This window comes from Balaenoptera acutorostrata, chromosome 14, assembly GCF_949987535.1.
Source record: "Balaenoptera acutorostrata chromosome 14, mBalAcu1.1, whole genome shotgun sequence".
Taxonomy (NCBI): Eukaryota; Metazoa; Chordata; class Mammalia; order Artiodactyla; family Balaenopteridae; genus Balaenoptera; species Balaenoptera acutorostrata.
The window spans coordinates 27,912,449-27,933,675 of record NC_080077.1 but is presented as its reverse complement, the minus strand read 5'-3'; the positions used below and the strand labels follow the sequence as shown (position 1 = coordinate 27,933,675).

The following is a 21,227-nucleotide window of genomic DNA, read 5'->3' as shown; positions in this document are numbered from 1 at the left end:
TTCTCAGACATAAATTGTAGCAATATTTCCTTAAATCAGTCTCCTAAGGCAAAAGAAATAAAAGCAAAAATAAACAAATGGGACCTAATTAAACTTAAATGCTTTTGCACAGCAAAGGAAACCATCAATAAAATGAAAAAACCTACAGAATGGGAGAAAGTATTTGCAAACGATGCAACCGACAAATGGATAATCTCCAAAATATACAAACAGCTCATACAACTCAGTATCAAAATAACAAACAACCCAATCAAAAAATGGGCAGAAGACCTAAATAGACATTTCTGCAAAGACACACAGATGGCCAACAGGTACAAGAAAAGATGCTCAACAGCCCTAACTATTAGGGAAATGCACATCAAAAAAACAAGGTATCACCTCATGTGGGTCAGAATGACTATCATCAAAAAGTCTACAAATAAATACTGGAGAGGGTGTGGGGAAAAGGGAACCCTCCTACACTGATGGTGGGAATGTAAATTGGTGCAGCCACTATGGAGAACAGTATGGAGGTTCCTTAAAAAAATAAAAGTAGAGCTACCATATGATCCAGCAATATCCCACTCCTGGGGAAAACTCTAATTCAAAAAGGTACATGCACCCCAATGTCCATAGCAGCACTATTTACAATAGCCAAGACATGGAAACAACCCAAGTGCCCATCAACAGATGACTGGTTGAAGATGTGGCAGATATAGATACAGATATAGATATACATACATATATACACACATACATACACACAATGGAATATTACTCAGCCATAAAAAAGAATAAAATATTGCCATTTGCAGCAACATGGATGGACCTAGAGAATATCATACTAAGTGAAATAAGTCAGACAGAGAAAGACAAATATTATCACTTATATGGGGACTCTAAAAAATACTACAAATGAATCTATATACAAAACAGAGAAAGAGACTCACAGACATAGAAAACAAACTTATGGCTGCCAAAGGGGAAAGGGAAGGGGAGTTATATTAGGATTATGGGACTAACAGATACAAACTACTGTGTGTAAGATAGAAAAGCAACAAGAATTTACTGCATAGCACAGGGAACTATATCAATATCTTGTAATAACCTATAATGGACAATAATCTGAAATATTATATAACTGATCACTTTGCTGTACAGCTAAAACTACACAATAGTGTAAATCAGCTATATTTCAATTTTAAAAAAGAGAAAAAAAAAGAATGCTTTACGTACAGTGGAATACATTTTCTAGTAGTCAGTTCTTGAGAAGATAATAGAAATGAAATGTGCTTCTATAACTCAAATAATAACTTTGTCCTTTAGCTTGGAGTTTCCCATATTGGTGTAAACTATTCCCACAGGAACCTCCCCCAAAATATGACATAACGTTTGTTCTTTTGGAAGTGCTTTCGACACAAAGGAGGCATTTTCTCTCTTTAAAAAGCATTAAAAATTGGACTTTTCATTTTTCCTAAGATCCCATAAGGAAAACGAAGTTTATTATAAGCCACAGATATAGAGGTAGCATCCTCATGGAAACACCCAGTAAGCAGATGGATACACAGTTCTAAAACTTAGGAGATAACCTGCATTAGAAAGATGGATTTGGGAATCATCAGCATACAGAATACATGACAGGTAAAAATCAAAGCCATAGGACTAGTTGAGAAAAACTGGGGCTAGAGAGAATGATTTGAAAGTCATCAGCACATAGAATCTTCTGCACAAAGTCATGCCATTCCTCTGCTTTTAAATGGCAAGGGTTCTGAATTTATCTGATCATATCCAAGCACCTGGCTCTAATCATTAAATACTGATTCCATCAGCCAGCCTCACAATCTTCCATCAATTCTGCCAGCTCAGTTGCCATAACATACTCCATGAATTGCGTATTCATTCTCCAATCACCCTCAAAGGTCCTCTGCCACTTGGCCCTATTCTATCTATCCAACTTAATTTCCCACTATCCATTAACAAGAACACATGCTCTTTTGGGTTAAGCAGTTTTCCTTCAGATTGATGGCCTCTGTCAAATTCTTTTCACAAACTTTTCAAAAGAAGGTTGCTGATGCCACTTCCCTTCCTCAATCATTCTTCAAACTACTACAGTTCAGCTGCCCCTCTCCATCTACAGAAATCCCTAAAGGCATCAATAACCTACTGATAAGTAAATCTTCAACAATCACTCAGTCTTTGTTATCTTTAATCTCTTCAATTCTGAAATTCAAAATGCTTCAATAACATCCAGTGACATCCTCCATTACGTCATCAAAGTCAAATATCAAAAGAATGTAGATAACTCCAAATCTGAATCTCTTCTTTCCTACATTCCAGAACCATATATCCAATTATCTGCAGGACCTTTGTATTTATATATTCCAACAGCATATATGACTTATCTCCCTACTCAAAGTAGTTTCTCGTACAGAATTGTCCATTTATATTAATGCCTACATCATTTTTCAACTTTTGTTTAAAACCTTCTAATTATCCTTGTCTATTCTAATTCACCACACCAAACAGCAACAATTTGACCATTTTCTGTAAGCCCCCCTAATATTTTTGTGTCTCTCTTATATTCAGTCCTGTATTATAGTTATCTGTATGTTTCTTATATCTCATATTATATTTTAAGCATCATGAATACAAGAACCATGTACTGCTACTCTGCATCACCTACAGAAACATGCATATTGTCTTAGATGTCGTAGCTACTCAATAAATAGACAAAATTTGATTTGCTTATACTTCTCGCACCTAAGCCAACCTCTCTCCTTACTATTTATTCTGAATTTGCTGAGCTATAACTTGCCATTCTATATCCAAGTATCAAACTTAAATTACCTTAAATAAAGCCACTAGATATTTTTTAAATATTTTATCTATGAAGGTCATGTCTATCTTTTGCTTCGGTTGTATCTTTTGTTGGCATTTGCCCTATCAAGTAAACAGGTTCCTGATAATCTTATCCCTTTTTTAACTCAAACTATCAAAGCTATACTAAAGGAAACTCGCCTTTGTTACACCTATAGAGAAGTAACAATTTTGCCTTGAATGTTGACATATAAATCATTTCCAAAATAAGACCTCAAACAAATACAACAGGTTCATTCAAATCCATTAAAAGACATTTACCTGGTTTACAGGAACACCAAAATATTCCAGCATCTCTCTTAAGATACTCAATATGAATGACATTGATGAGGCAAATACAGAAGCAAACTTAAGGAAACATTGTTTCTTGATACCTTAAGGGAAAAAAAATTAGAAAACATTACTCTTGATAAATAAATAACTGCCGCACAAAATTGTATTAAATAACTGGAAAACCCCTTTCGTTACACATTACACCATCAACTAATCTCTCTGGCCAGCATTATTTTAATGAGAGGAGAGAAAAAGAGGAATGGGGGAATGGGGAAGGGTTGGTAAAAGAAACTTCAATTTATCAGTTAAGTTGCATTAAAAATTCATAGGATTTTTTTGAGCCTCTGAAGGGACCTGGTTAATAAATATCAATCAGCGAAATTGGAAACTTAGCAGGGAAGCCTTCAAGTTAGTTGCAACAGCGATGCGCCCTCTCTCCGAAAGCTTTGGGCTGAGACTCTTAGGAGGGATGAGTTCAACCCATCCTTGAAAGCAGGCAGGGGGCCCACTCAAGGCTTTGACAAAAGGAACGGTAGCTCTTCCTCACTAACGTAGCGGAGTACCACCCATCTCTCCTCGCTTATTTTAAAGAATATGAACCCCAGATAGGCGACGTAACTACTAAACAACAGGCCGAGACTAGCGCCCGGTCACATCACTCGCTTTGGTCCCAAGCTCCCTCGGCGTCTCTCCTAACCCAGCATGGTCGCCTGGCTTACCTTCCTCCGAAGCCCAGCCTCCCAGCAACCACAGGAACTTCAAGCTGCAGTCTTTAAGGAACCTTGCCGCGGAATCCGCAGAGGACCAGGCCCGGCGTGCACTCTTCCTCGTCCAGGAGCGCTCAGACGTCCACACGTGTCCGCCCGCGCGCCTCGGCTTGCCTGCCACGGGCGGTGACGACGCCTCCACTGGCCCAGGGCTTGGCCCTGTAGCCCCTCACTCAGCCGGGGTAACTCGGCTGGAAGCGCAGCTCTCCTCCCGTGCGCCACCGAACCTGTCCCTTGCCTCCACGATTGGCTCGCCACTTCCGCGTCCCCCGACTAAACTTAAACTCCGCGGGCCATGACCCGTGCCCGACCTCATTGGACAAGGCTGAAGATCGTTGCTTGTGACTGGTTACGGAATGACGTCAGGTTATTTACGGTTATTTAGACTGGCTACTGAGTGTCTTCCTCCTTCAAGAGGGCGGACCTTTAGCGAGGCAGCCAATAGAAGCCTAGAGGCAGCAGGTGGGCGGGGCAGGCCGCGCAGGGACGATGACGCATGCTCAAGACTCGTCTTTAGGTTTCCCGGGTGCTCTCATAATACCGTTGTCTACAGCCCAGAGTATGGAGCCATTATGGCCCTTGGATCAGGCCCACGATCCGGAGTTCGTGCCCCACACAGATCTTCGCAGGGAAAGTGTGTCATCCTCTACATACAGACCCGAAGTGGGGCCGCTCTCCCAAGTCCGCTTGCCGTGGATGTCGCGATTTGTTTAATAACTCATTCGTCTATTCAGTAAACATCTATTATATGCTTATGCGACTAGCAGATGCTAAACGCTGTCATCGAGGAATCTGCAGCATTGCAGTACTTAGAATGTTCCTTCATGAAACGCTCCAGGTTATCCAGGTTGCCAATGCTGATCTGGCCTAGCCTACGATGGTAAAGTGACCACCAAGTCCTGGCAGGTGATATCCCAATTTTCAATTCTGATCTGAGGTTACTGGCTTCATAAGAAACAACAGCTACTGGGCTTCCGTGGTGGCGCAGTGGTTAAGAATCCGCCTGCCAACACAGGAGACACGGGTTCGGTCCCACATGCCGCAGAGCAACTAAGCCTGTGTGCCACAACTACTGAGCCCACGTGCCACAACTACTGAAGCCTATGCACCTAGAACCCATTCTCCGCAACAAGGGAAGCCACAGCAATAAGCCCACGCACCGCAACTAGAGAAAAAGCCGCGTGCAGCAACGAAAACCCAATGCAGCCAAGAATAAATAAAATTAATTTATTAAAAATAAAAGCTACTGCTTCTAGTATTTCAGTGAGAAATGCATTGGAGTGACATATGATAATTTAGGATCAAATGTCTGCTGCTGACCAACACAATCAAAAAATGGGAGAATTTTTCAACTAATTTCTCTGTGTCCACAACATTTATTCATTAAACTAACATTGAATGTACTATGTGCCAGGCATCATTCTAAAGCGCAGGGAATGTAATGAGCAAGGCAGCTGAGGTCCTTGCCCTCCTGGAGCTTACATTCTAGTAGAAACCTCAGAGATGATTTCTCTGAGCAATATATATAAAGAGCATCTCTCTCCACTCTCTCTCCATGATTTATTTTTCCTTATAGCACTTATACCATGTATATTTATGCTCCACCTACTGCCAAACAAAACTCCAGAATAGGAAATTTGTTTTGACCCATGCTGTATCTCCAGCGCTTTAGAAGACTGCCTGGTATATTTGATGGGCGTTCAATAAAATAATTGGATAAATTATTTGAATATTTGTTGAATAAAATAATTGGATATGGGATGAGAGAAAACAGACACCAAGAATGATTTGAAACGAAGAAACTGGCAGAACAACAGTGATTATAGTGACAGGTCCAGTAGTCTAGGCTAGATAAGGATTAAAGGAGCAGGAGAGGGGTGCTGGACAAATGTAAAAGAATGCAAATGGATCAGCGACCCTACATAGCATTTTCTCAAGTTCCTTATCCTTCCCTTTTGCCTTCATAAATAATGATCTTATAGCCTCCTCCCTTTCCAATCTGATATCAAACAGCACACAATAGGTCCAAAAGGAGAATATCCCTTGAGAGCATGAGAAGGGAAACCAGTAGTACTAAAGCCTCCTTCAGGCTGCATTATTAATAGAGCTCAATATTCAACTTTGATTTCGGTAACAGCACGGTAGGCCCAGGTCAAATGCTACATCTCCATGAATGCTTTGCTGACAATTTCCCTCTAAAATTAATTCTTCAGTGATCCTTCCTCCATTTTGTTTACTAAAGCATTCATACATACCACATCTTGACAACCTTTTACGAGATTTGACATTAATATTTTTCTATTACTTTTAAGTGAAATTACTTTCGTGAACTTTTAGAATGATGCAGAATTTCAGTAAATCTTTTCTACCTTTTCTGTCATTTTCGAGTAGTGTTCAAATATTTGATGGCATGCTTTCTAAGATTTTCCTGGCTGTGTTCCCCTCCCGCAGTTGAATCTAGGCCTTCTCAATCCACCGTGTCTACCCTGCGAATTAGGATTCCACTTTCAGTACTTTCTCCTCAGTGTGGGGTCCCGTCCTTAAAAGGAGTCTTGCCTTGACAGGTCCATTTTGAGAGTTCACTGAGGTAAAGTATTCCAGTCTCTCTAATCCTTACTGTGGGTACCTTGTGCTCACTATTGGAGAGGAAAAATCCCGTTTTAGTAGGCTCACTTGAGATTCTCCTTTTCAAGCCTGTCAGATGCCACCCCAATTCTTAACTTCTACTCACATAGAAATCAGTACCAGGCAGGTTGGTGATTTGTCCCCATCCCGATATTTGTGGGTTCGTGGGAAAAACTTGTCACTTAGTTTAATTGTAAATGCTGTCCAAAGATAACTGGTTTTGTTATCTAGATGTATTTTTTCCATTTTCCCAAAACCGTTAATAATACATTATAGTTAATCATCACACTATGTACTGGATCCCCGAGACCAATAATTTATTCAACTTTACAGCCAATGCTAGGCATACTTTCCCAGTGAATAAATGGAGGCTGAGGGCTGGCTTGAACAGAGGCTAGAAAGATGTGTACTCAATCTTGCCAACTGCCCAGTTGAAACCCCATTAGCCTTCTGACACAAGGCTAAGTTTTAGGTGATTAGGAGTACTCGAATTACTATAATTATCTTAAGTAATGGGGCAGGATACAATGTAACATTCTAACAAGTAGGCAATAGCCTCTCCAACCTTAACCATAGGATCTCATGAAAAGGTGATATCCAGATTAGGATGCACATGCCCAGAAAGTTCACTTAGTTTTACATTTCAAAAAAAAAAAAGAAAAAAACTTAGGGCCTTTTTCCTTCTGTTCTGCTACCTATGCTTGAAACCTCTCAGGGGCGGTAGTAATGCAGTACACTTAAACCAACCAGCACTATTTAAAAGATTACATACCTCTTAAAGGTTCATTAAAACTTTACAATTGTTTATTCAAAACTTTTAAGTATTAGTTGACACTAATTAGGACCAAGATTTTCCTTGATATTAAAATCATGTTTCAAATTAAACCATCCTGAAAATCTCCTCTGCTTTTTGTACTGACAATAAAAATGACTAAGTAACGTAAAACACAGTTGAGACCTACTACCTATGTATCTATACCTACTATATATCTATAAATTGCTATTTACTTGTGATATATTAAAATTACAAAATCTAAGTTAAATAAGTCTAAATGCAGGAAATATTATTTTTTTTTTAAAGAAATTCACGTTCTTTTTATTTATTTATTTATTTATGACTGTGTTGAGTCTTCGTTTCTGTGCGAGGGCTTTCTCCAGTTGCGGCGAGTGGGGACCACTCTTCATCGCGGTGCGCGGGCCTCTCACTGTCGCGGCCTCTCTTGTTGCGGAGCACAGGCTCCAGACGCGCAGGCTCAGTAGTTGTGGCTCACGGGCCCAGTTGCTCTGCGGCATGTGGGATCTTCCCAGACCAGGGCTCGAACCCGTGTCCCCTGCATTGGCAGGCAGATTCTCAACCACTGCGCCACCAGGGAAGCCCCAGGAATTATTTTATTTGAACCTTTAAATAACTTATATAAAAGCCTAGGTTATTGCAGTGTTTGAATCCGAAGGTCTTATGTGTTTACTGGCTACTCATACTATTTTTGAACAAAAATATTTAGACCTCTCTAAAAGCATAAAGGTGAACCGCAGCTTGATTTTTCTGGTTGCATTATTTTTAGAAAATTCATATGACTTAATAGATTCTATACTGTTTTCTGATACAATCGTATGTCCACAAAGAGATACGCTTTGACTTTCTCAAACACTTAAAAAGAGTTGATTAAAACCTAGAACACAGAAAACATAGTTAAAGGATGTCCTTCTGGTTTTACTCTGCTTCTGGATCATCCAGACAGTCCAGTTAAACATCTTTACTTCTAATGCTTCCATTTAGTCCTTTTCATTTTTTAGCAATAATCAACTCATAATTTTCAAAACTCTCATGGTCTGAGTAACAGGAAAAAACAACTCTACTTCATAAAAATTCCAAATAACTTATTTCGATTGTCTTACAGTAGCAAATAATTTGCTACTGTAAGACAGTCATAAAAAAATTTAGCATATTTCAAAAAAGAATACAGCATGTCTTAAATATTGAAGTTCATTCCTATCACATTGAAAACTGTAGCAATAATACAGCATTTTTTTAAATTATCACAGGTAATTTCAGTTGATAACATACAGTTTAATAAAGCAAGCACCTGAGAGTAAAATGTAGTTCTTAAGTAATTCAGATAGCTAGAAAAAAGTTCAGCTTCAGGTAGCCCAGTATTCCTGCTAGGGAGATATCCATATTCTCCATACTTCTATAAGCAGAAAACTATGATATTCACAAGCTGCCTACTCCTTTAATTTTACTTTTGATTGAAGTATAGTTGACTTACAATGTTGTATTCGTTTCAGGTATACAGAAAAATGATTCTTTTCCCTTATAGGTTATTACAAAATACTGAGCATACTTCCCTGTGCTGTACAGTAGGTCCTTGTTGGTTATCTATTTTGTATATAGTAATGTGTATCTGCTAATCCCAAGCTCCTAATTTATCCCTCCCCCACTCTTTCCCCTTTGGTAACCATAAAGTTGTTTTCTCTGTGGGTCTATTTGTGTATTTAAGTTCATTTGTTTTTTTTTAATTTTTATTTATTTATTTATGGCTGTGTTGGGTCTTCGTTTCTGTGCGAGGGCTTTCTCCAGTTGCGGCAAGTGGGGGGCCACTCTTCATCGCGGTGCAGGCCTCTCACCATCGCGGCCTCTCCTACCGCGGAGCACAGGCCCCAGACGCGCAGGCTCAGCAATTGTGGCTCACAGGCCCAGTCGCTCCGCGGCATGTGGGATCTTCCCAGACCAGGGCTCGAACCCATGTCCCCTGCATTGGCAGGCAGACTCTCAACCACTGCGCCACCAGGGAAGCCCTGTATTTTTTTTTTTTAAGATTCTACATATAAGCAATATCGTATGATGATTCATAGGTCCATGTTGCTGCAAATGGCATTATTTCCTTCTTTTTTATGGCTGAAATATTCCATTGTGCATATGTATCACATCTTCTTTATCCATAACCTCTGTCGATGGACATTTAGGTTGCTTCCATGACCTGGCTATTGTAAACAGCGATGCTATGAACACTGGGGTGCATGTATCTTTCAGAACGGTTTTCTCCATATATATGCCCAGGAGTGGGAGTGCAGGATCACATGGTAGCTCTATTTTTAGTTTTTCAAGGAGCCTCCATATTGTTCTCCACAGTGGCTGCACCAATTTACATCTACATTCCCACCAACAGTGTAAATGGGTTACTTTTTCTCCACACCCTCTCCAGCATTTATTATTACTAGACTTCTTGATGACAACCATTCTGACCCACATGAAGTGATAACTCGTAGTTTTGATTTGCATTTCTCTAATAATCAGCCATGTTGAGCATCTTTTATGTACCGTTTGGCCATCAACATTTAGGTCTTCTGCCCATTTTTTCATTGGGTTGTTTTTTTGATATTGAGCTGTATGAGCTGCTTGTATATTTTGGAGATTACTGTTAATTGGCTTATACCAATCAAATCTCTTGTTGGTCGCATTGTCTGCAAATATTTTCTCCCATTCTGTAGGGGTTTTGTTTTGTTTGTGGTTTCCTTGCTGTGCAAAAGCTTTTAAGTTTAATTAGGTCCCACTTGTTTATTTTTATTTCCATTACTATAGGAGATGGATCCAAAAAGATATTGCTGTGATTTATGTCAATGCCTACTCTTTTTTTAAATATCTAGTTATCAAAATTAACTCACTGAGTCAACAAAAGTCTATATATCTATGATTTTAATCTACTGGCTCTGGTTCTGCCCTCTAAATATGGAACATGTTAAAATGATGAGGCTGGGCAAAGTGGTATCAAATGCTCTTCCTGGTCCTATTTGATCCGAATTTTACTCTATTTCCTCTTCTAAGGGAAAGCCCTTTAAGTACTTGAAGACTGCTATCAAGGACTCATCCCAGTCATCACTTTTCTATAGTAAACATACCCTTTCCAATTATTCATATGACAATATTTCAGACCTCAAGCTTCTGGCTCTCTTTCCTTTAAATATACTAAATGTTTTCCCTTAAAATCACAGTACTCCAAAACAACACACAAGAGGTAACTTGAGCCGTGTATAAAAAGATTAAGGTTCCAACTCTTCTATTCATAGCAATCTGAACTCTCTCCTGTTCAGCTCATTTTTAAGGCGGCTTAGATTGACTTGTTTTAGCAGGAGCCGTTAACTGACTTATACCAATCAAATTTCTATATATGCACACGCAGTTAACATGCTTTCTTTTATACACTCAAGGAGCATTTATTACATACCTACTGTATGTATGTCTTCCACAATACACAATGCTAAGTGCTGAACATTTATTCTAGCAAAGCATGACACATAAACAGAATAAGTTGCCAGCCCAAAAGAGGAATTTTTAGGTTTTTTGGTAGGGTGTAAGATTTTAAGATAGGTAAGTGAACAAGGAGTGGGATAAGGCAAAAGAAAAAAAAAAAGCTGCTTACAGGAAATTCCTATAGTTCATCCTAAGCTTTAGGCAACAAGAAGTCATTGAAGAATTTTTAGCTTAAAAAAGACAATTTTCAGTTGAAAAACATCCCACCGATGGCAATTAAAAGATGAAATTTAAAGGTCAAGGTCTCCAAATCAGAAGACCATACTGCAGCAACTGGGGCAAATGATGAGCATCTTTAACCACAGTTATCACAGGGGTGAAAAACAGCCAATACGTTGATTTTGAAAGTTGAGTATCACCAAATGAAGGCATAAAAAAAAACTGTATACTGACATTAACCAGTTAAATTCTGTATTGTAAGTATCTTTTTATGTCTACATTTGGTGATACTCAATCTTTCAAAAAAAATTCCAAGTGTATTTAACATTACCCTCATGGCAGGCTTAGAGGTACCCTGGAAGCTTAAAGTTTCTAGGGAATTCCCTGGCGGTCCAGTGGATAGGATTTGGCGCTTTCACTGCCGGGGCCCGGTTTCAATCCCTGGTCAGGGAACTGAGATCCCACAAGCTGCGTGGCGTGGCCAAAAAACAAAAGACTTCTAGTTTTCCCTTTCCAGTACAAGACAGAAAAAATTACGACCTCCCATAACCAAGGACTAGATTGGGTGAGAGTGGTATTAATTTTAAGTGGTGCTTTACAAGCCACGGAATTTGCAATTACTATGACAATACTAAGAAGTTATCATTGCCAAATACAGAGTTCATGCTGTGAACGTACATCCTTTCGTCACCTAACTGTACGGTGTACTTACTATCATCTACTTTTATTTTGCTCTTCCTAATTTATTTTTTGGGGTATTATTTTTCTGGGGGGGGTTGTTTTGTTTTTATTTTATATTGGACTACAGTTGATTTACAATGTTTAGTTGCAGGTGTACAGCCAAGCAACTCAGTTATACATACACATATATCTATTCTTTTTCAACTTCTTCTCCCATTTAAGTTATTACAGAATATTGAGCAGAGTTCCCTGTACTAATACAGTAGGACTTTGTTGGTTATCTATTTTAAATATATATCATCTAGATACTTTTATTAAAAGGAGGGCTCATTACTACTGAATCAGGAAGTTGGGCAACCCTAAGAGATTACTAAGAAAAATCTGATTCCAATTCTTAGGAGAATACCATTAAAACCACTTGCCCAACCCTTTTCTACTTGCAAGAATCAAGATTATCGTCTGCACTTTAAGAGCACTATAAATCAGCTCACTGTTGTGAAACACCTAAAACATCCTTGGGAAAAAATCTTTCTTATGTACAGATCATTATAATTAAGACACACTGTTTGGAATTTTTCTACTAGTGGTGGTAAGTGGCATCCTAATGCCTGTTCTTTTTTAACCAGTGGGATCCATTTTTAAAAGCGAACGTACAAGGAGGTAATACAACAATATAAAGAGAGCTAGCACACTTAGTGTACAACTTTGGCTTCACTTGCATAATTGACACACTAATCATTACTGAATGCTTCTAAAACATGAGTCCAGCTCATAAATTTACACCTCTACTAAAGCTCTCAAGTCAGACAATGGAATACAATAACTAATTTCAATATATTCCTCAATTCCAAGAAACTAATAACTTTTTCACTTAAAACTTCATTAACATAGACTCCAAATTTTTAACATCTACCTCAATAAACCGAACAATTAGACCCTTGACATTCAGATTTAACAATAATGGCTTCAACTATTTGAGAACCCTAAATGTATGTAAGAGATAATATTCTAAAATTTTATTAAAGGATGTATCACAATCTACTACTCAGACTGAGTCTAGTCAAATACCATCCCATGAAGGTGAAGTTTATTTCTCCATGTCCCTTCCCTATTTAGCAACTTCATAAACTTAGGTCTCTGTACTTCTCTTTCTGAAAGTGAAAGAAATACTGTTCCATACGGAACAAAGTATTTCCCAAAGGGATTCCAGTTGAAAGCCAAAGAGAGGAATTCCCTGGCGGTCCAGGGGTTAGGGCGCTGTGCTTCCACTGCAGGGGGCAAGGATTGGATCCCTGGTCAGGGCACTAAGATGCCACATGCCGTGCCCAAAAAGAAAAAGGAAAGAAAAAAAAAAAAAAAAAGCCAAAGAGAAAAAGAACAAAGCAACTAACTCTCTTTAAAAATAAATGTCCCTAATAAATAAAATAGCACACTTTTATGTAGGTAACTGGTACAGTGTTAAAATTACCCAGTATAGTTCAGCATACATGTACAAAGTTCTTACTTCTTTAACAAAGTTTTAAAGGAATAACTTGTCATTTGTATTAGTCAAAATGTATCTGTCTTAGCACACAAATTTCTGTGAAAATGCTTGTTTAAAGTCACGGAATGGTTCACTTTATATTTCAAATAACTCAGAAGAGGGGCATGGTAAGAATCACACCAGATCTAACTCAAAGTGAACAAAGACTAAGTTAAAAAACCAAAAAAACAAAAAAAACCCCACTCTTTTTAGTTATTAACTGACTACTATTTCTAGAAAGAAAGAGAAGTAATGCTGATTTCTCCATCATAATATTATGGCTGACAAGTTCCTGTAACGGGAGGGCTAGACTAGAAGTCTGAAATTCCTGTATTCGTTAACAATGGCTTAGAATTACCCACTGTAAAATTTTCCATTTTCCCAGGAGAAAAAAGAAAAAATAAATGGGGATTTGAGCAGTTTTATAAAGTATTTATCAACCCTCACAAAGCCACATCATACCAGTAATTTTACTAACAGATAAGCTGGTATTCTAAAATGAGACATAAGCCATTGACATCAGTTGTATAGAACACACACAGAAATAGTCTCAAAATCAGGTAAACAAACAACAGCTATTACCACTTATGACACTTTATTGGCATATGACAATTTACAAGGGTCCCTGTTGCATTATACATCACACTAAGTAAGAATCATTTAGCCATCTACATTCATTCTTGCTGGATATATTTTTACTCAAATTGTAACTGAATTCCCAACACTTGATTTTAACTGTGACAAAGGGGAAAACAGTAATTCCTTAAAGTAGGCTGAAATTGGAAAAACAAATTTTGCTTTTTTAATTAAAATTCCTACGACGTTGAAAGGTGTACACACCTAAGGACTGAGTCATGGCCTTCTTAAAACAGCTTTCTTAATCCTTTCTGGAAATATCCTTTGGTTCATTTTTATTTTCCTTCTCTAAGCAAAAGGAAGTCTGTTAAATGCAGGTTATCAAGGAGTTACTATTTTCTAGCACTTGTAAACAAATATCCTTACCAAGAGGAACCATTCAGCTTTTATAACATGTCATGAAGTAGGGTGTTAAATTGCAGTTAAAAAAATTCACACAGGCTACTTCTTATATGCTTGGCTCTAAACAAAGATAACATCCACAATGGCATTCTATTGCAGTGTTTTCACAATCACCCTTCCTACTATATTCTAATAGGATACTCTTTCCTCAATTTTATTTAATAAAAGTAACAAAATCATTAACATATTTGGGTTAAAGCAATGCATTTGCACTTAAAATATAACCTGCTGGAAGGACTTGGGTAGCTTTATTCCTACTCCCTATTAAATAATTTCTCAGTAGGTTCCCCTTTCCTGTTGTCTTATATGGAAAAGCAAAACTGCACATTTATAGACATACATAGAGATTCAGTATCTAACCAAATAATAACTGTTAAAATAAAAGCTAAATTTATTTGTATAAAACAAAATTGTCGTGAAAATTCTCCTGTGTCCGAGATCAAATCCATGTTGCTTTAGTATGTAATTAAGTATTATTCTGACTAGGAGAGTATTAGTTATGCCCTGATTAATGCAACACATACTTGCTTTGACAGTATTTCCTCTGCTCAAACAATTCAGAAAGACAAAATAAAAATAACCATGCAATACTTAAGGATCTTAGGGCCATGAACATCACATATACTGAGTTTTGTTTTCATGTTTTTCCCTCATACACCTCTTAGCTAATGCCTCTGACTGCAGTTAAGGTGCTAGAAGAGCACCTGTAAACCATCAGTGAGGATGAAAGAGCCATACACTTAAGATGTTCAAAAGTTTACACTAACAGAATAAGCATTATCTCCTTTTAATGCAAACATAAAAACTAATTCAGTTGCTGAATTAACAAGTGAAATTTGACTACTTTTGTATATGCTCTAAGAGCAGACAGACTTAACACTGAAATTTACTATTTTGGATTTTCATTCCTTCTAAGAGATATCATCATAAACATAAAGGCAATTCACATTTGAAAGATTATCTTCCTGAAGAATAGAACCCTTGGGAAGAAAAAGAAAACCCATTTTACAAACTGCAACTGAAATACGGAAAAAAATAAAAAACAAGTTAGATCAATGCTGTGACAAACTTCCTGTCAGATCTCTTTATTGGTGACATATGAAAAACAAGTTACTTAAAATACTACTAATGAGCAGTATATTCTGTTCGCCTATTATTCCTTATGGTTAGACTACAAACTAATGATTTGGCTGTCCAAAAGCTCAAATAAATATGTAAGGTACGACATCAGGTACACGTCTTTTTAATGTATCAAGTTACTCTGCAGAACAATCCTCTTCCATACCAATGCCAGGATTACAGGTTTTGTTCTGTTTTTTTTAAAGTCTAAGATGTTCGGTAGGAAGGGGGTTTTTATTTGTACTATTGCAAACCAGTTTCCTCTCTCAAACAACAGCTGATATCTACGACCGTGACTCAAACTTTCAAAGAATAGAAAGAGAATATTGAATTTTGAACTCAAATAGTAAAGGCTCCTAAGAATGATTTGTATATAGGCCACTGCTTGCTTTCAGTTAAAAAAAAAAAAGAAAAATATTCTCATACTTTTCAATCTAACTTTTAACAGCTTGTACTTTTTTCACTATTGGCAAAGTTTCTTTTTCCTTCTTAAACATTTGCTGAGGTGTTAAACTAGCTTAGTTTACCAAAATAACAACTTTTTCCATGGTACACTTCAAAAATTAGTCACCCTACAATGTAGTGTGTTTGAATTAAGGAGAATGTTAAACAGATGTATACAGTTAAAATAGTTAGTGTGGTTTCTATAAACAACTGCTATTCAGGGATTTGTATGTAGAGCTAACGTTTACTTCAGAATAAACATTAACAAACAGGGAGGGAAGAGAATCAGAACTTTCACAGAGCTGTACTTGACCATATCTTATAGACAAAGCAGAATTACAATGCATGTAACAAAAACAGTAAAAGTATTTTTTTTAAAAGTTGATAGTTACAAATATGGTACGTAACAATTTTCTACTTTATTTCAGTACAATTTTCAACATACAGTCTACTATTTTTCAGGATATTTGAAGACTTAAAACAAACTTTCTCTAGACTACTTGCAAACAGTAAAATTTAAGTAAAATGCTTACATTCTTATTCGAAAACAAAAATCATGTAAAAAAAATGGTGGGTGCAAGTTCCGTTCTCTGTTGCAATCTCACTTCAGATTTACTATTCCTAAAAAAAAAAAAAAAAAAAAAAAGAGAGAGAAAGATTAGCAAAGATATGAAGAACGAAAATGATCCAAAATAATCATTGTTCCTAAAAATTAAATAATTAACTAACTGGCCCACCAAACCCATACATAAGAAAATGTAAGAATCACTAACAAGTTGGAAATTTCTACCTTTTCTTCTTTGCGTCTGTCCTTCTTTTCTTCATTATTTTCCATGGTCTCTTCTTCATCTTCAACAATCCCGTCCCCTTGATATTTGTCATGAGTCCATTTTGGACTGCTACCTGATTTTTTGAAGTTAAAGCGCCCTCTGCCACGTTGAAAAGTACCACGACCTCTTCCTCTTTTGGCCCAATAATCCACACCATCATCTCTGTCATCATGCTACAGAAAGGTTAAAAACAATCATCAATGAAACGTCTTCCTTGTAAGGAAGATGATTATATCCCCAATCATAAGTCATGGTATAAATTGTCTGAAGATTGGGTAAATGAGATTGGTGCTGTTCTAAAACACAAAACAAAACCAATAAAACTGAACTTCTCAACAAAAACATACTCCATCATGAAAGCAAATAGTTACATCCTACTGCTTAGTAACCCAAGCATTTGAAAGCTGCCCAATTTTTTTGGAGAATCTCAAGTGCTAAATTACTACCAATTTTCAAAACTTTTACTTTTTTGCTTTCCGTTTTTATTTCAGTCTAAGTCCACTTATTAATATACTGTGTATAAATGATAAAATAACCGGTATTTTTCCCAAAAAAATTACCTCAGTCATAAATATGTGACAAAGCATAAAAATATCATTACATTATCAGTAACATTTACTAAATAAAACAGGTGATAAGAATTATAGTTTACATATAGCAACAGATTTTTAAAATCCTACTGAGATTTAAATCTAAATCAATGTATATTACACATTAGTCTTCTTGGCAAGGAAACTTCACAAGCCAAATCATGATGGCGTGGTCCCTAGAGTAATATCTCAACTTCTTTCTTCTTCACTAACCTAAAATACTGCAGTTATTACAGCCCAACCTTAATTTTTCATTAACGGCATCCAAAAACAGATGTTCCCCAAGTTTCAAATTGTTCCTTTAATCAAAACATCTGCAAAATTGAAAAGTACTTGACTTTGTCGATAGCAGAAGAGTATTACATCCCAAAGTACAAAACAAAAAGCCAAAGTTCTCCTGTAATGTAATTTAACTGCTGCCCACCTCAAACTTACTTTTAAGTTCATACCTACAAAAATGGGAATGACACCCCTTTATGAGACAACAGGTGTAATGCAAACAATGTTGCATACACTGTACACAAGTACAATCTACGTACATAAGTACAACTTATGGAGTATTGATATTGATCAACTGTCCAAAAGTCACTAGAACTTTTAAAATACATAATATGAACACATTTTCAAAACATGCAATGTGCCTTTGTGCATATTCATGTAATACAGATCACCCTCCTGCATGACTTGAAAAGTTCACACATGTAATTAACAGACTATATGAAAGAGCCCTTACCCATTTCTAATAATCTAGCTTTATCAAATCAATAAAAGATGACTAGGCAGAGGTGTGCATGCCTCAAAGAATGAACTTAGGAACCATCAAAAGTGTAAATTTCAGTATGTCAGAAAGTTCAATTGTAAACCCAAAATAAACTTTTAAAATAGTCTGCCACTCAAAATAATATGCACACACAATTACATAATTTCAGGCTCCCTTTTGGTATTAACACAACTAACTCTATATAGCCTTTATGCTTTCTTGTTTGTGGTATTTACACAGTATTCCATGGATTTGTAGGAAGAAGCAAACAGCCATTGAAGCCAGAGGCATGGGTTTAAACCTTTACAGAAACTGTGTGACTTTACTTCCTCATTTAAAAAAACCAGAGATAGCCTTGAAGGAACACAGACGATCTGTAAAAAAGTGCCCAGCCCAGTGCCTGACAAGCAAGCAATCAATGGTGGTGATAATGTTTATATGGTGCTTATTACTCATCTAATTCTCACAACCCTGTAAAATACTGTTACTAACCCCATTTTAGATATAAAGAAATTGAGGCACAGAGAAAGTGAGTAACTTGCCCAAGGCCACAGAGTCAATCTTTTCCACTGCCCCTTATGCCCATCATCCACAGAATACGTTTTCTAGGTATCTTGGTGACAGTAAATAGTTACCATATGAGGTAGCTAAGAGCTGAAACAGAAAAAGCAGTGGCAAAGCTAGACACTAGTTAAACTAGCAATTACTTTTAAACATACAATCATCTGAAATTAAAGAAAACAAAAGCTCCAAGATCACACTGTATTTTTCAGAGGGTATCCTGGCAGCTACCTAAGTGACATTTTGATGTTAAGCATACTAACTTTTTAATTTTATTTTATTTTATTTTTAAGTATTTGTTTTTATTTATTTATTTATGGTTGTGTTGGGTCTTTCATTTCTGTGCGAGGGCTTTCTCTAGTTGTGGCAAGCGGGGACCACTCTAAATCGCGGTGCGCGGGCCTCTCACTATCGCGGCCTCTCTTGTTGCGGAGCACAGGCTCCAGACGCGCAGGCTCAGTAATTGTGGCTCACGGGCCCAGCTGCTCCGCAGCACGTGGGATCCTCCCAGACCAGGGCTCGAACCCGTGTCCCCTGCATTGGCAGGCAGATTCTCAACCACTACGCCACCAGGGAAGCCCCACTCCCCCCCCCCCCCCGCGCCAAGAGGCATGCAAGATCTTAGTTCCCTCACTAGGGATTGAACCCATGCCCCCTGCAGTAAAACCACGGAGTCCTAACCACTGGACCACCAGGGAAGTCCCTAAGGATACTAACTCTTAATCCTCAAATTCTTACATCCAAGATTTTAGTCTTATTACAGACTAATTAAAATTAATTACTTCATAGATGTCAAAGAGGATGTTAGATATTTATAATACACAGCCAACAATATGTTAACAAAGGAAGCCATATCAGAACCAAGACCTTCTGAATCCTCTGATCTTTTCTCTATAGAATGATCAAGTTTCAAAGAGTGAATTTATTAAAGGGCCAACCCAAACGTCCTTTCCCACAAGGGATTTTCTCTTCCTCAGATGACATCAGCTCAACATGGAGAACTTGCCCATTTTAGTACTTTCCCACTTGCTCCAACTCTTCACATACTCTCACCTCTCCAGAGAATTTCAGGTTCTGAAGACTATTATCTTTCCTGGAATATTTATTATTGAAAACATTACCTTATCTTTGCATAAATCAAACTTCTGAGAAGGAAAATTTCAGATTAAGAATGCAACAAATCTTACTACTAAGAATGCAACAAATCTTACTACTACTCAGTACTAGAGGAAAAATGATACGAGCTTTAAGAACCTTCTGGAGCCCAAGGCATGGGTTCAAATCCTGACCCCACTCCTACTGGCCATGTACCTTTGGTCAAGCTGCTCAATCTCTGTACCTCTCTCTGCGTTTTTCATCTATACAAGTGGAATAATGGTCTTACCTCAAAAGGACTTCATAAGCATGAAAATAAATTCATATACGTAAAACACTTAGAATGGTGCCTAGCATAGTATATGCTCAATAAATGCTATCCATTATTATTACTAAGTATTAAATGTTTCATTACTGTGGACAAAATTTCCATGTTTGTCAAAACCTAGGGGAATCTATAATTTTCAATTTCATTTAGTCTCAAAATTTTTTAAATATTTCTATTCTCAACACTAGTTGTCTGAAAAGTCAGACCTATTCAGACTACGCAAAATATTTTAAATTTAAATTCCCAGGTAAAAACCAGAGTTGTCATTCCAATAGCTCATTAATTAAGAACAAAAATAATTAATTTTGGAAACTGATTTATAAGAAGAAATGTGATGTGTTAAGTTTACTTCTAGTGACATTAGTCTGTGACAAATGCACGTGTATGTCTATATTTATATAGAAATGGAGATTTTAAAATATAACCCAGAATAGCAACATACAAAATGTTAAATAACACTTCTTAATTAGTACAACTAACGCCTAGCTATATGCCAATAAAAAATAATTATGTCTCAATTTAAGACAAAAACTATGATACTGGAGACAGAAAGAACACCATAGAAAAATGAAGGTCTGGCCTAAATTAAATATTCGTAAAATGTTTAAGGGTGCCAAACAATTACTATCTACTTGTTCACCTCTCATTTCCCTCTTAACTTTTTGTCCTTTCACATTTGCTCTATTTGTCTGGCATTTTTACAATCACTCACTCCTCACCCCACCTTCGCAAGGCTGGCCTTTTAATCTCTTCTCACTGGGTGATCTTACTGTGGCTTTGTGACTATATGATGGCTCCTAGACTTTTTCTCTCTAGATCTGCATTAGCAACTGCCTACTGCACATTTCCACTTAGTTTCTGCCCGGCACTTCAATAACAGAACTTAATCTTCACCTCAAATTAGCTGCTTTCCCCTTTATTCCCTATCTTTGAGAGATTCCATCTTCTCACTACCAACACCCAACTAGTGGCTCCCTGAATAAGCCTTCATAAATGTTCCTTAAACTCTTCTCAAACCTATAGCCACTTAGTTCAAACAATTATTTCCCGGATCTGTTTGTCACAACCATGCTTTTCCAAACTCTGCTTAACATCCAAATTTATTAAAGTATTATGGCCTTCCAAAATTTGGCTCCTACTTTTTCTTAACTTTCCCAAACTTACACCAATCACCTAGCCATCTGAGTACTGGAGTTCTCTATTTAAGGATATTTCACTCCTGCTTTCTTACAGTACACCTGCTCATCTTTTAAGCTCAAGATTCAATCCA

The 21,227-nt window shown here is 37.2% G+C and overlaps 2 protein-coding genes across 12 annotated transcripts in view; both read right to left on the bottom strand.

Annotated features, from left to right (window-relative positions):
- The window catches only part of MTFR2 (mitochondrial fission regulator 2), a 90,784-nt gene extending 86,583 nt beyond the window's left edge, over positions 1–4,201 (bottom strand). For all 8 annotated transcript variants that reach the window (XM_057527791.1, XM_057527794.1, XM_057527792.1 and 5 more), the window contains exons 1-2: positions 3,849–4,201; positions 3,118–3,230 (exon numbers count right to left, since the gene is read on the bottom strand). In XM_057527791.1, coding sequence (XP_057383774.1) covers positions 3,118–3,180 — 63 coding nt within the window. In that variant the 5' untranslated portion in view covers positions 3,181–3,230; positions 3,849–4,201. The remainder of the gene's footprint in view (positions 1–3,117; positions 3,231–3,848) is intronic.
- A 9,569-nt stretch (positions 4,202–13,770) lies between these two features.
- BCLAF1 (BCL2 associated transcription factor 1) overlaps positions 13,771–21,227 on the bottom strand; it is a 30,016-nt gene continuing 22,559 nt past the window's right edge. For all 4 annotated transcript variants that reach the window (XM_007190914.2, XM_007190916.2, XM_007190915.2 and 1 more), the window contains 2 exons: positions 16,584–16,796; positions 13,771–16,414 (listed from right to left, as the gene is read on the bottom strand). In XM_007190914.2, the coding sequence (XP_007190976.1) occupies positions 16,409–16,414; positions 16,584–16,796 (219 nt within the window). In that variant the 3' untranslated portion in view covers positions 13,771–16,408. The remainder of the gene's footprint in view (positions 16,415–16,583; positions 16,797–21,227) is intronic.